Below are 16,142 nucleotides of genomic sequence, written 5' to 3'. Positions count from 1 at the left end.
ATCCTAGTGCTTTAGTGGAGGGCCCCAGTCCCATCATTCAGAGCATTCCAGGGGCCTTTTTTTCTGTGAAAGGCAGGAGATCTCACCATCCTGGAACATAAACACACAGCACAGAGCTCATAGGACTGCCCCCTGTGACACACAGGGCCCTTACACACACACAAACTGAGTGTCACAAATACAGCCTATAGGTGCAGTTTGAATTGGCATCAGTTAGATGAGGAAATATTCGATCAGTGTGTAGGAATATTATTTCTTGTCAGTTGTGGTAGAGGTCTGTTAAATTGTATAACTATGGAATGTCCTGACCTTTCAAAACGTCAGATTGTCGTTCTACACACTTTCTCTCAGTGCTTCCTTGGAATGATCTTCCAACCCAACTTGTAAATGTCTGTGATAACCCACACTGAATGGAGAGTGGTCACACTTTATTTGGATAATCTCATATAGTTACTCTTCAGATGGTCATACTAACACGAAGCTATCTGTTGATAAGCAACTGGTTACTACGGTTACTGTTTAGGGTTAGGATAGGGGTTAATGTTAGGGTTAGGGCTAGGGTTAGTGGATAGTTAGTTGAAATGTTGTTGACAGTTATTGAACATCTACTGAACATCTACAAACCATCTACTTGGGACAATCCAGATAAAGTGAGTGTTACCAAAAGTGCTCCCGTTTGTGAGCGGCGGCTTGGGTAGCTAGACCTTGAGACCATAGCGAGGAAAAGTGAAGTTGAGGCTTTACTAACGGTGCTGAAAGAACCTGTCACCGACTGCCCATTGCCACAGCGCTGAGACCCACAGAAAGTGGCGTGTTGAGTCGCTGGCTCTTAGTATTACAAAGCCTACATCACTCTGCTCTAACAGTCAGGGGGTCCGACGAACAGTTCTCCCCTGGTCAAAAAGCACTTTATCTTCCAGCATCATTTATATGAAAGGCCCATTTCACCACATTTTAACCTCATATTCATTATCTACGTCACCATACCAGTGTCTTTAGCCTACACATATGTGAAAATGACTCGTTTTTATTCTATAGTCAAAAGCTTAAGTGCCCCTTTAAGTTGGAGCTAAATTGATGCCGTTATTATTGAACTATATGAGGTGCCGCTGGTCATAAGTTGGGGATGGGACGGTAATTATCATCTACCCTGGCGCTGGTGGGATTCCATACTGTAAACCCATGAGCTCATCTTCAGACGGATTGGCCGGGTGTTGTCTCAGGTCCCAGGCTCTCTGGGCTCTCTGCTTGTCTGATGAGGTATGCTACGCTACAACAACGTGCTGACAATGGCCAGCACAAAGCCATATCAGGATGAGAGACAGCAGGGGAGAGAGGGAGGTGAAAGGGAGTGGAGAGAAGGGGAGAGAGAGGGAATAAGGAAGTGAGAGAGTAAGAATATTATCAGCATGACTGGAGGGCTATTGGGTTTGTGGTTGAGCCTAACTAAATATACTGTGAAAGGCTATTGTCAGTGAATATGAATTGTCATTAGATGCAAATGGTACAACAATCCCTCTGAAACAGTTCAAATGGTCAGGACTCATCAGACTGTGCAAAATAATGTAACTGTCACCCAATGATCAACAGCTTTAAAGCTACAGCTAAATATATATGTTTTATTAAAGTTTAAAAGCTTTTCTTTCTCTGCCATAAATCTTGAAATAACACTCTCAATTCATTCTCATGTTCTGCAAAGTCATGAGGATTATATTTGACTGATTTTGTTCCTTAGTTGTGTGTCCGAGGGAATTCTCAGTCCTGTTGTATTAAAGGATTCATCATGTTCAGTAGTACAGAAGCTAAACTGTTTCATGGAAAAAATGCTTGGAATGTTAGATCTCCTATCAAAAATAAATGTCGTTTGTTGTAGCCTACACTCCATCCTAGACGGACGCTAGCTGATGCTGGTATTCCTTTGGTTCATGCTTTTAACACTTGGAATTAGTAACAAGATGTTGTACAGCAAGATGGCCAAATGTACCACGTTATAAGACCTTTCTTTCATTGTAACACAAAGGCAAAACAATTCAACAGTACACAGCTCTCCCAATATTGTCTAACTAGTCAAACTTGCACATCTCTACAAAGAGCCCCTTTACCAATACATGACCTTTGCAATACTAGCATGGCCGGTGTTTTATCACTGTCTGTCAGCTTGAAATCACTCAAATTGGAGGTCAGCTTTACACACTGAAGGAAAGCCACTGATCTGCCTCCCACTCGGCTACAGTAACAGCGTGCAGCAGATTTGAATGCAGCACCAAAAAAGGAGCTGTTCAGTAAATAAGGAGAGACTTGGCAGACCACGCTTCCTCAAGGCATGTAGGGAAGAAATAATCCCACTGAAGGTGTGGTCTGGGAAAAAACATACCCTCACTCTATTTTGTGTGTGTGTGTGTGTGTGTGTGTGTGTGTGTGTGTGTGTGTGTGTGTGTGTGTGTGTGTGTGTGTGTGTGTGTGTGTGTGGTGTGTGTGTGTGTGTGTGTGTGTGTGTGGCTACGTAATACTGTCGGTAAAAAGGCGCTCCGCGTGTTTAAACTGAAGATATCCTTTGCACCCCATCGGTCGGCGTGCGCTCACTTATTTCCATGTTTAGCTGCGCTCTTCACTTCCTCTCCTCTCGCTCTTCTCCTTTAATGAGACCTCCTCTCATTCTTTGCCTCATTGAAGGCACATCTGCGTGCCTAAATTATAGTAATGGCAGCAACTAATTCAGTGAGCCTTGTTTTGAAGGGCGATGCAGAACACACTGCACCTTTCGGGAGGCCATGGGTATACAGCATCATATAAGACATGTTGTTATCTATTCGAGAGGTTCTAAAAAAACATGATAGTCATCATAACCTTGTGTCACGTAACTTTACAAAACATCTCTGCCCCTCAGTATCTTCCACCCATGCCTCTTTCATTGAATCGAGTCTGCAGCATTTATAGGGGAAAGTGGCTGTAGACTGTTACATCTCCCTCAACACAGCTACTGCTGCTACTGTTCCGACTATCAGCGTTGATATCAATCCTCTCCACATTAAATCCCCATCTGACATCAGGCCATCACGGCAGACATCAACCGATCAGAGCAGGCCAGTGTGTGCAGCAGGCCAGTGTGTGCAGCAGGGCGTTGGGCTCTTGCAGGGCTCTATTGGCATGTGCTTTGACCGAAAATGGCAAAGCAGCTGTGGTCTTTAAGGACGCTCCCTGCTGCCGTCTCATTGGACGCTTAGCATCAACAGGCATCTGCTCACAACCAGCTCTGGAATGTCTTATGGTGACTCCTCGCAAGCAACCCGAGCCCATTTTCTTCCTGTTTTGAGTGTGTCTCTCTCTCTCTCTGTATGTGTGTGTGTGTGTGTGTGTGTGTGTGTGTGTGTGTGTGTGTGTGTGTGTGTGTGTGTGTGGTGTGTGTGTGTGTGTGTGTGTGTGTGTGTGAGAGAGAGAGAGAGAGAGAGGGAGAGAGAGAGAGAGAGGAGAGAGCAAGCGAGAGAGAGAGAGAGAGAGCGAGCGAGTGAGAGGAGAGAGCGAGCGAGAGAGAGAGAGAGAGAGCAGAGAGCGAGCGAGCGAGAGAGAGAGAGCGAAAGAGAACATTGTGTTAGCTAACTCGAGTACAGATCCAGTACCTCAATATTCTTCAGACTTCAGGTCCTTGTTCCATTTCCTTAATGGCCTCTGATTGGTCAAAGGATTTGAAGGTCTCAACCATATTGCTTTCACCAACCAAATCTAATCAAATCTGTGGTGATGAGGTGAAGAAGATGAGAAAAGGAAGACAGAATGCCCTATTGGGTAAACCTATGGATATTATCTGGTGTAATCTGTCTTGTCTCTGTTGGTTTACACCTCTTTTACTGTTGTATTAAGCCTCACCTGACCTCTGGCCTACTGGTATCCCCCTTTCCCTTTACTGCCCTCACTGTGCATTCTGCAGAGCACTGGCACTCTCTGTACTCCATGTGCCTTTTCCTCTCTCGCCCTCTAGTGGCATAATAATAACTTTTGCTTTTCAGCAAAACAGCTTTAGGTAGGAGTTCATATTTAGATATTTTGATTTCAGATTCAACCCAACTGCTGGAATAAAGTGTTTGGTAACATTTTCTATGAAGTACATAATGTATAACGCTTCATAACATCCTTTATAATGCGTCATAACTCTAACTATCAGCATCCATAATAACTCATAAGTGGTTATAAAACTCAGTGTGATGTTTTATAGATCATTAACCATAATGACTTATAAGACTATAGTGCATAATGTATTATAGCCATACTGGGTTGAAACACACAGGCAAGATAGTTACTACACACATTAGGCTCTATAACACACTTTAACAATATCTCATAATGTACAGTATTATAAAGCTTGATAACTCACTATTCATGTGCTTTTGTATACTTTAACTAAAGTGATTCACTTATTTATAAAACACTATAAGAGGTATTTGTAGGCTTTAAGTAAAGTGTGATCCTTTTCCAGAATATTAAGAAAAAGGAACAACACGGAGTTAGCTACCCTGATAACGTTAACATTTTATTTGACAGCGGAAACATCATATGGACATTTTTAAGCAAAGCTGTTTATTATTTCAACACGTACAAAAAAACACGGCATTTGCTCAAACACTCATTGACAGAGCCTTGGGGATTCAAACCAGCAACCATTTCAGTTACTGGCCCAGCGCTCTAACCACTAGGCTACCTGCCACCAACATAACTGACTGGGTGCAGAAACAGGACTACTAGGTGGACTATATCCATTTATGTTGACCCCAGGAAGAGTAGCTGCTGCGTGTGCAGTAGCTAATGGGGATCCTAATACACTAAACTAAACTACTGCACAGCAAGAACACTTTCTGTAGCAAACAGAAGGTGTAGGATCTGTGCACTATAGGAGGCTGGTGGGAGGAGCTATAAGGGTACGGGATCATTGTAATGGCTGGAATGGAATCGAAGTAATGGTACCAAACACATCAAACGCATGGAAACAATGTGATTGACTCTGTTCCATTTCTTCCGTTCCGGCCATTACAATGAGCCTGTCCTCCTATAGCTCCTCCCACCAGCCTCCTCTGGTGTGCACCCCATTTCATTGAGAGTGCAACAGAAGTGGTTTAGTGATCCATGCATGTGATGAACAACCTTACCTGAGACTTGAAGACATAGTTAGCTTGACTGATGGGGTTCTAAACAGGTCTCGTGTGTGCCTGACAGCCGATGCTGGGAGGAACATACAGAGGACCACACAGCCTACTCATCACGTGAGCGTGTTCACTGAACCACCTGTCTTACATGTCACCCCCCTTTGACCATCTTCAAGAGACCCATCCTACACTCAGAAAATTAGGGATTCAGCAAGTGTTGTTCTAAGATTCTCAAAGATCTTTGAAGAACCTTAGGGTTCTTGGCACTGAAAATTGCCCCCAAAAGGTTCTTCCAAGAACCCCATAGGAGGTAGGGTTAATCAAGGAACTTCCTTAATTGGTGGGGGTTCATGGAGGAACCTAACTGCCCAACTGAAACATTTGGATTTGAATTTGAAAGGACAGCAGGTGCAGGCACTTAACTGAAAAATGTAAAGATCTCCTCCATTTAAGGTAAGGTTTGTCACTTGTACAATAGAAATTGATACTGTTTTAGAATGATACCACCTATTTATATATAGGTGGTATTTTTGTACAAATTTGTACAAATTGTTGTGTTGTTTATACACTTTCTCCCTTTTAAAACTCGTTCTAAAACAGAACATGGACACAATTCAATGGATATCAGTCAACAAAGAGGTAAGAATATGTAGGCTATAGGAATATGTGGAAGGCTAGCTGTATTGGGTGCAGATGACTGAACTGCTCACTTTTGTGTGTGTGTCTGCAGGTATAAAGATGAAGAGGGATACAAAGGTAAGTCAATTGGTATTGGTGTGTTATGCAGATCACGTGTACCATCCTCCCCCCTTACCTCTTCATTTAAAATCCCAGAGGCCTCTACATTATGGACAAGGTATGTGTATGAAAACCATTATCAAAACAGTTTTTTTTCATTCCCATTTACCACAAAAACCGAGGTTTCGTCGTGTGAATGTTTTGTTAATCTGTATTACTACTATTTTTGGGATTCACAGACTTAACCCTCCCTACAGCTCTGATGAATATAACAGGAAACCTGTTCGATCACCATGCACAGCAAAATCATTCTGGCTATGGATACGGAGAACATCAACACATTAACATCAACACGCCAGAGGATATACTGTACCCATTGGACTTGGGCCTCTGCTGGGAGTTTACTTTATATTTAGATTTTTTTATTCTGCTTTGCCACTAAAATCATAGTAAACAACTAAAATGTTATGTTATTGTTGTTATTGTTATGTATATTCTTCTTCTTCTTATTAATAATAATAGGGAAGGGGGGGTGATTCAAAAATTAAACCCAATAGGTTCTTCAAAAGGTTCTTTGACGATCCATTAAAAAGAGGTTATTTGAAGAACTTACAGGGGTTCCCCCACAGTTTCAATTTGAAGAATCCCTAAAGGATACTCCATGAACCTTTTCTTTTTAGAGTGTAGTCACAGGAACAAATGCTTAGGCTTTAACTCAGCAGGGTAACACGGTCTTAACCCAGGCAGTCACGTTACCCTTTAATGAGTACCCTTGCTGGAGACTTGAAACTAGCACGTCGAACACAAACTAACACATGTCAAACAAACACGTCTTCAGGTCTCAGGCAAGGTTGCTACATCACGTAAGCATGGATCAACCAAACCGCGCTCTTTTGGTGAGTAACCTTGCTGGATCTTGAAGACTTGTGTTAGTGTAGCAGATGGGGATCTGTGAAACTCACTCATCAGCCTGAAGTGTCACCCCTTGCATAATTGAAGAAGGCCTTTTTCAATAGTGCCACAGGTTGGAAGGCTTCAGGAAAGAGGGTCCATGTGTTTGCGAGGCAGAGGTCCTGTGTTTTTGTCTCGTATGAGCTGAATCAGGGGGAAGCGATACTTGCTATGCATTCAGCGTAATTAACATGAATTTCTTGAACTAATTCTTATAGACTTTAGCTAAGTGGGCTAACACAGTCTTGTGACATGCAGGAGACCCGGTTCGAACCCAGTCAGTCACAAGAACAATATTAAATATGCTGTAAACTCCAAGGAATGTTTAATTTAAATACTTCTAGTAAGTTGATCTCAAAGTCAATGAAAAGTCATTATTACTTCAAATGTTTTTGGTACTGACTCAAAACTAAATTAGTCACATCAACTGTATTTTTTAAAGTTAAGATAACAAATTAACTTATGCTGTACTGCAGGTTTATTTTTGGGAATTGTTTTGAATATCTGTGTTTTTGTATGTACATTGAGTGATTGATTAATCACTACGTAAAAATAAATAACATACATTTTTCTCAACTAATCCCATCACTTAGCTACATTTTTTGCACCCGTTATGGAAATGGTTGTTCCAGTTCAAATGGCTTAGGTAGTCTCCTCACAAAGTTCCTAACCCTGGCAGTCATTATGAATGCAGTTTGTGAGTGAATACAAATGTCAACCTTTGGATGTCCTAACTCTGGCTTGATTGCAGTAGGAATTATATATCCCTTTGCAAGCCACCATAATGTGATTTGCAGGTAGGGTTGGAAAATTCTGGTTAATTTCCAAGGTTTTCCAGAAATCACAGTTGGAAGATTGAAAATCTGAACATTCTGGGAAAGTTACTGGAATTTTGCAACCCTACTTGCAAGCCTGATGTGGCTTGTAAACCACGAGTTTCAGGCCACTGTATTAGGGTAAAGCTAAGCCTCAAAATAAGGCCTTTTTTAATGTATTTATTTTTATTTCACCTTTATTTAACCAGGTAGGCAAGTTGAGAACAAGTTCTCATTTACAACTGCGACCTGGCCAAGATAAAGCAAAGCAGTTTGACACATACAACAACACAGAGTTACACATGGAATAAAACAAACATAGTCAATAATACAGTAGAAAAATACGTCTATATACAATGTGAGCAAATGAGATGAGATAAGGGAATTAAAGGCAATAAATAGGCCATGGTGGCGAAGTAAATACAATATAGCAAGTAAAACACTGGAATGGTAGATTTGCAGTGGATGAATGTGCAAAGTAGAAATACTGGGGTGCAAAGGAGCAAAATAAATAAATAAATAAATAAATACAGTAGGGGAAGCGGTAGTTGTTTGGGCTAATTATAGATGGGCTATGTACAGGTGCAGTAATCTGTGAGCTGCTCTGACAGCTGGTGCTTAAAGCTAGAGAGGCAGATAAGTGTTTCCAGTTTCAGAGATTTTTGTAGTTCGTTCCAATCATTGGCAGCAGAGAACTGGAAGGAGAGGCGGCCAAAGGAGGAATTGGCTTTGGGGGTGACCAGTGAGATATACGTGCTGGAGCGCGTGCTATGGGTGGGTGCTGCTATGGTGACCAGCGAGCTGAGATAAGGGGGGACTTTACCTATCTGCCTTATCAGATATGTAATGTATTGTCATAAAAAGTTGAATTATAAAGATATCATTCACCTAGGAATTAACTTGGTTAAAGCCACAGGACTGCAATATTCATTCGATTCAGTTCCATATCATGAAATATAATTTATATTTGTGAATTTAATGATTCAATGTATGTATGCATTACAAATGCATACATACAATTTCTCTTGGCACTGAAATCGCTCGATAGCTAGCTCATTCCCAGCTCTATCTGTAAGAAAGGGTTTTCACTAGTTAGCTAGCTAGCCGTTCACGTCTGTAGTTGTCTATGTTTTCAAACCAGTACAGCTATAGCGCATTATGCACTATAGTCTAATAAGTCAAGTCATTATAGTTCATGATCTATAAAATATAATACAGAATTGTGTAAGTGCTTAGGAGTTACTATGGATGCTTATAGTCAGTGTTATAAGACATTGTAAAGGATGTTATAAAGCGTTATACAAATGTACTTCATAGAAAGTGTTACCGAGTGTTCAAGCTTCAGTACTGTCAAGATAAATCATCAATGAAGCAAACTAGTTTCTCTGCTGTTGTTGATCAGATGGATCATAATGCACACATCAACATGCTTCTAAAAACCTTGTCTACCCAACAATTAAATAATCCTAACATTAAGGTTTCACTGTGTTGCATCATGTTATCATGGGAAGGAAGTGGACGAGGAGGGGTGGGTTGCACATAAATGTATGTTTTGCCAGGAGCAAACAATGTGGTGAGAGCTGATGGAGGTCTGACCCACTGACAGTCAGAGAGAATTTACCACTGTTACAACAGAGCTGTGACCCTCTGATGACTCAACCTGTGTAGCAGGATTCCTGTGAGAGCTGAGAGCTATGCATTGTGACTATGCAAACAGTAGGTGGTGCTGTTGATTGCTTTCTATTTCCATCCTACTCGTTTGTCTTCTATTCACATTCCAACGTGTAACGAAATTAACTTTCCATTCATCAGTACTGGGCTGTCTCCCTGAACAGTGCAATGTAATATCCTGTAAAGCAGTGTCAAACTGGCAGAATCCTTTTGTTCCTTTAACGAGTCTGAGGAGGCCGACGCGAACGACATACTGCTTTCTCGGTAATAGGCCCAGATCCCCGTGATTTGCATGAAGAGGAGGCGGAGAAAAAGGGTCCGGGGGGCGGGCTGCCTTCTGAGAATTCGTAAGGGATCGAATAAACCCCCACTTCCTTCCATTCTGCTAGCAAACGTGACATTTTTGTAAATAACAGCTGGTGCACGATATCTAAGGAAGTCTGGAGCTATTGCTCGCCTGAGGTAGAGTATCTCATGATAAACTGTAGACCACACTACCTACCTAGAGAGTTTTCATCTGTATTTTCCGTAGCTGTTTACATACCACCACAGTCAGAGGCTGGCACTAAGACAGCATTGAATGAGCTGTATTCCACCATAAGCAAACAAGAAAACTGTCTCCCAGAAGCGGCGCTCTTAGTAGCCGAGGACTTGAATGCAGGGAAACTTAAATCCTCAAAGCTCATCAATAAGCTAAGGATCCTGGGACTAAACACCTCCCTCTGCAACTGGATCCTGGACTTCCTGACGGGCCGCCCCCAGGTGGTAAGGGTATGTAACAACACATCCACCACGCTGATCCTCAACACAGGGGCCCCTCAGGGGTGCATGCTCAGTCCCCTCCTGTACTCCCTGTTCACTCATGACTGCACAGCCAGGCACAACTCCAACACCGTCATTAACTTTGCCAATGACACAACAGCGGTAGGCCTGATCACCGACAACGACGAGACAGCCTATAGGGAGGAGATCAGAGACCTGGCCGTGTGGTGCCAGGACAACAACCTCTCACTCAACGTGATCAAGACAAAGGAGATGATTGTGGACTACGGGAAAAAGAGGACAGAACACGCCCCCATTCTCATCGACGGGGCTGCGGTGGAGCAGGTTGAGAGCTTCAAGTTCCTTGGTGTCCACCAGCAAACTAACATGGTCCAAGCACACCAAGGCAGTCGTGAAGAGGGCATGACAAAACCTATTCCCCCTCAGGAGACTGAAGAGATTTGGCGTGGGTCCTCAGATCCTCAAAAGATTCTACAGCTGCACCATCGAGAGCATCCTGACAGGTTGCATCACTGCCTGGTATGGCAACTGCAAGGCCTCCAACTGCAAGGCACCTCAGAGGGTAGTGTGAACAGCCCAGTACATAACAGGGGCCAAGCTTCCTGCCATCTAGGACCTCTATACCATGCGGTGTCAGAGGAAGGCCCTAAAAATTGTCAAAGACTTCCGCCACCCTAGTCATAGACTGTTCTCTCTGCTACCGCACTGCAAGCGGTACCGGAGCACCAAGTCTAGGTTCAAGAGGCTTCTAAACAGCTTCTACCCACAAGCCATAATTCTCCTGAACACCTAATCAAATGGCTACCCAGACTATTTCCATTGTACCCCCCCTCTCTTTTACACAGCTGCTACTCTCTGTTGTTATCATCAATGCATTGTCACTTTAATAACTCTACCTACATGTAGATACTACCTCAACTAACCGGTGCCCCCGCACATTGACTCTTTACTGGTACCCCCCTGTATATAGTCTCCCTATTGTTATTTTACTGCTGCTTTTTAATTACCTGTTACTTTTACTTCTTATTCTTATCCGTATGTTTTTTTAAACTGCATTGTTGGTTAGGGGGTCGTAAGTAAGCAATTCACTGTAAGGTCTACACCTGCTGTATTCGGCGCATGTGACTAATAACATTTGATTTGAATCATAAACAGAAAACTCTCATTCCTGATGGTGAGTGGTTGACTGCCTTTGTATTTCGAGTGAATAGCTGGATAATAGACCATGGCTCATATATGACCTACCAAGCCCTGCTCGTGATAAGCATCTGTTCACACTTGTCTTGACTAGTCTTTTGGAGTTAGGTTACAAATTACGATGCTCCCATAGCTGGAAATCCTTCCAAGCTTATCCCACACAAAATGGTTACATTTCACTGTAAGGTTGTATTCTGGTAAGGTCTACACCTGTTGTATTCAGCACATGTGACAAATAAAATGTGATTTCATTTGTAAGACTCATCTCAGCCTGAGTACTCACCATCATAGCAAAACCTAAACACCATCATTCTCACATATTACCCAATAACAATGTTGATCAAATTTGTTTTAGAAAGAGACAGAGGATCTTAGGATACATCGTACTTCTAGTTGTCTGTAAAAGTGAACCACGAATAGCAGACATGAAATAATATAATATTCTCAATCTGTGTGATATTGCTTCAAACAGTGGTTCCCCACTTTGTGTTCCCCCTGTGACTCAGTGATTAAACAAAGCCAGTTCCTCTTCTAACATCAAAACAGGCTTGACCACCCATGGACCAGTGGCAACACCCCAGTGGGCCGCAAACCACTATCTTGAAAACACTGCTCTAAACGCTATCATAACATTCACAAAGAATCCTACATGTTCACAAAGATATAATCCTGAACATATCATACAGTGTATTGCATCGGCCAGGAAATGAGTGTCTGATGGCTCTGTTTCGTCTGCAGAATTTTATTGTTCCTTCTCCTGTTCGGGAATTCTCCAATTACTTCTGGGAAATTCTCAATTGTCAATCTCAGGAAGATGTCCTTTTCTCTTTTTAGATAAGGCTTTGGCGACTTCATATTTAGTTTTGAAGTGTGGATGGGGGCAAGGTTGATTAGTGCACTTTTATAAATAGTGGACTTCATTCTGTATTTCCCCTTGCGAGTTGAGGTCAGGAAATGTCTGCATCCTGTCACCAGTGGATTTTGGCACAACTTTCATCTGATTCCAGTAATATTGGAAAGGGCCTAATTAACATGAATACTATTGTTCATATATAGTAATTAAGAATGAAAACTGTTTGTTAGAAATTCATAAAATTAGTACATGCTAATGTACAGTGAGGGAAAAAAGTATTTGATCCCCTGCTGATTTTGTACGTTTGCCCACTGACAAAGAAATGATCAGTCTATCATTTTAATGGTAGGTTTATTTGAAGTGAGAGACAGAATAACAACAAAAAAATCCAGAAAAACGCATGTCAAAAATGTTATAAATTGATTTGCATTTTAATGAGGGAAATAAGTATTTGACCCCCTCTCAATCAGAAAGATTTCTGGCTCCCAGGTGTCTTTTATACAGGTAACGAGCTGAGATTAGGAGCACACTCTTAAAGGGAGTGCTCCTAATCTCAGCTTGTTACCTGTATAAAAGACACCTGTCCACAGACGCATTCAATCAATCAGATTCCAAACTCTCCACCATGGCCAAGACCAAAGAGCTCTCCAAGGATGTCAGGGACAAGATTGTAGACCTACACAAGGCTGGAATGGGCTACAAGACCATCGCCAAGCAGCTTGGTGAGAAGGTGACAACAGTTGGTGCGATTATTAGCAAATGGAAGAAACACAAAAGAACTGTCAATCTCCCTCGGCCTGGAGCTCCATGCAAGATCTCACCTCGTGGAGTTGCAATGATCATGAGAACGGTGAGGAATCAGCCCAGAACTACACGGGAGGATCTTGTCAATGATCTCAAGGCAGCTGGGACCATAGTCAACAAGAAAACAATTGGTAACACACTACACCGTGAAGGACTGAAGTCCTGCAACGCCCGCAAGGTCCCCCTGCTCAAGAAAGCACATATACATGCCCGTCTGAAGTTTGCCAATGAACATCTGAATGATTCAGAGGACAACTGGGTGAAAGTGTTGTGGTCAGATGAGACCAAAATGGAGCTCTTTGGCATCAACTCAACTCGCCGTGTTTCGAGGAGGAGGAATGCTGCCTATGACCCCAAGAACACCATCCCTACCGTCAAATATGGAGGTGGAAACATTATGCTTTGGGGGTGTTTTTCTGCTAAGGGGACAGGACAACTTCACCGCATCAAAGGGACGATGGACGGGGCCATTTACCGTCAAATCTTGGGTGAGAACCTCCTTCCCTCAACCAGGGCATTGAAAATGGGTCGTGGATGGGTATTGCAGCATGACAATGTCCCAAAACACACGGCCAAGGCAACAAAGGAGTGGCTCAAGAAGAAGCACATTAAGGTCCTGGAGTGGCCTAGCCAGTCTCCAGACCTTAATCCCATAGAAAATCTGTGGAGGGAGCTGAAGGTTCGAGTTGCCAAACGTCAGCCTCGAAACCTTAATAACTTGGAGAAGATCTGCAAAGAGGAGTGGGATAAAATCCCTCCTGAGATGTGTGCAAACCTGCTGGCCAACTACAAGAAACGTCTGACCTCTGTGATTGCCAACAAGGGTTTTGCCACCAAGTACTAAGTCATGTTTTGCAGAGGGGTCAAATACTTATTTCCCTCATTAAAATGCAAATCAATGTATAACATTTTTGACATGCGTTTTTCTGGATTTTTTGTTGTTATTCTGTCTCTCACTGTTCAAATAAACCTACCATTAAAATTATAGACTGATAATTTCTTTGTCAGTGGGCAAATGTACAAAATCAGCAGGGAATCAAATACTTTTTTCCCTCACTGTATAAACCTTTTTTCCTGTTCAGGTCACATGGTCCAGAAAAAACTCCTCGATCTTGCAATGAGCATTGACCTCTTTTGATCACAAGGTCACGATTAACAAAATAACACATTTGCGATGCAGCAAGACTTTCTTGAGAAAAATCCTTCCATTTAGACCACATGATTTATGAGTCATCTGCCTCTTAAAAGTGTCTCGAGCCCTAATGGACCACTAGTAGAAACATGCATCAATATAAATCTCTTTGGCGCACGGTGGCGCACTCATGGCTTTCAGATTGATGTGTACAAATTATGTTTATGTATTTATACATCATATGAAACCATCATGGTTGTTCTGCATGAAGCATTGCTGTATCTGAAAATTGGCATCTCCATAAATCAAAAACATTGTATAAACAAATAGGCTTATGTACAGAAACATTTTGATTAATGAAAGCGAGCCACACAAATATTTAGGTCATAAGTTTTATTGCTCCTTGTTTTGTAACTAACATGTTGGGGGTTATTTCTTGTTAATACTGCATACAGCTTGAAACAGCTGAACATTTTGTTCTGTGATGCTCACCTAGTAGCACTGAGAAGTCAACACAAACATTCACAATAGTTTTCAGTCATTCAATCCCAGTCAAATTCATTCTGACAGTTCTGACTAAACTGGTTAATTAAACCCGGGTTTTAAATTTGACCTGAAAATGTTTGTACATTGTAGAGTCCATTGCATGAATCTTTAATATACAACAGTAATAGAACATCTGCACTCAAGCAACACCATTATAAATAACACATTTAAATAAAAATACTTTTATTAAACACAGCTTTATCTTTACTATGGAAAAATAACATTGACATATAATAAAATATATCACAAAGTGATGCTCTCTGCATCCCATCCTTTTAACATAAAAGATATTCAAGATGTCCAATTGCACTTTCTTCTGTTAATAAATTCAGTCTGAATTCTTGTGCAATGTCCCAAAAACCCTGTCCCAGTGTGTGAAGTATGGAGCATAGTTGGACTTGAACTTCAGATGGTGCAGGTCGTGGTGTGGAGCTCCACCGTAGAGCCCAAAGGGCACCAGTCTATGCGTGGACCAGGGCAGGTCATAGCCAGAGTGGTCCTCCACAGAAAGCCAGATATTCAGAACATAGAAGAGCATCTCTGTCAGGGGGTGGCAGCCCAGCAGCAGAGGGTTGACCCCAGCGAAGAAGCCCAGAGACAGCGTTTCCCAGGCTCCAGAGTACTCAGTGGTCAGTACGAAGGTGGATGTGTGCTTGTGGTGCACCTTGTGGAATGTCCGGTACAGCCAGGGCACCTTATGGTGCAGCAGATGCCAGATGAAATATTGAAAGTCGAACAGGAGTAGGCAGGCGACCACGTCCCAGATGAGACGCAGCGTTCCGGGGGCCTCGGCTATGAAGCTGGCTGGTCTCCAGAACCAGTGCAGCACAGTGAGAGGGAAGAGGAACACTACATGGTTGTAGAGGGAGAGAGCCAGGCAGCTCCACATCATGGTCCAGGAGACATGGCTCTTCTGCTGGATCTTAAAGGTCCTGATCCAGGCCAGCCTGGGGGAGAGGAGGTCCAGCACCACGAAGGGCAGGCAGAAGGTGAGGTAGACACTGAGGGAGAAAAGCACAGGGAAGAAAGGTGATCTGAGCCACGCATTATATCCCAGTATGAAGTCCCATAGGCTCTGTAGAAGCATTGTGTTCAGTCTTGTTGTGTGTGAGCTTGACATGCGTGTTTAAACAACCTCCTGCAAAAGCTCTTCCCTTTAATGAGTTCTCTGTGAAAGGTATCCGCCCACAGATGTCCTTATATAGCCTTACTAAACTTCCTGGGGACTTTTCACTTACAGTGCGTTCAGAAAGTATTCATACCCCTTGACTTATTCCACACTTAGCTCAGTTATCTGATTCAGAGTATGATTGTTCTGTGTGCCTGCATTGAAAATCTCAATACAATCATTAAATAAATACCTTCATAACCAGAAATGAGTGTTATTCTAAGCTAAGGAATATCAACGTTTCCCTGTATTGCATAATGTTATCAAAGGGAAGAGGCGGACAAGGAGGAGGGTTGGGTTGAACATTTTTCTTTTGCCAGGAGCAAACGATGTGGTGAGAGCTGATGGA

General features: G+C 42.4%; 1 protein-coding gene across 1 annotated transcript; it reads right to left on the bottom strand.

Moving 5' to 3' along the window:
• Positions 1-14,463: 14,463 nt before the first annotated feature.
• On the bottom strand, positions 14,464-15,745 carry LOC106589227 (cholesterol 25-hydroxylase-like protein). Its single transcript, XM_014178944.2, has one exon. The coding sequence runs from the start codon at positions 15,743-15,745 to the stop codon at positions 14,954-14,956; it is 792 nt and encodes a 263-aa protein (XP_014034419.1). The 3' UTR covers positions 14,464-14,953.
• Positions 15,746-16,142: the final 397 nt, after the last annotated feature.

This window comes from Salmo salar, chromosome 28 (genome assembly GCF_965601325.2).
Source record: "Salmo salar chromosome 28, fSalSal1, whole genome shotgun sequence".
Taxonomy (NCBI): Eukaryota; Metazoa; Chordata; class Actinopteri; order Salmoniformes; family Salmonidae; genus Salmo; species Salmo salar.
This window is presented reverse-complemented; position numbering and strand designations above follow the sequence as displayed.

Bases quoted from the DNA above. Each gene is read 5' to 3' on its own strand.
- LOC106589227 (XM_014178944.2), bottom strand. From the start codon at position 15,745: ATGTCAAGCTCACACACAACAAGACTGAACACAATGCTTCTACAGAGC.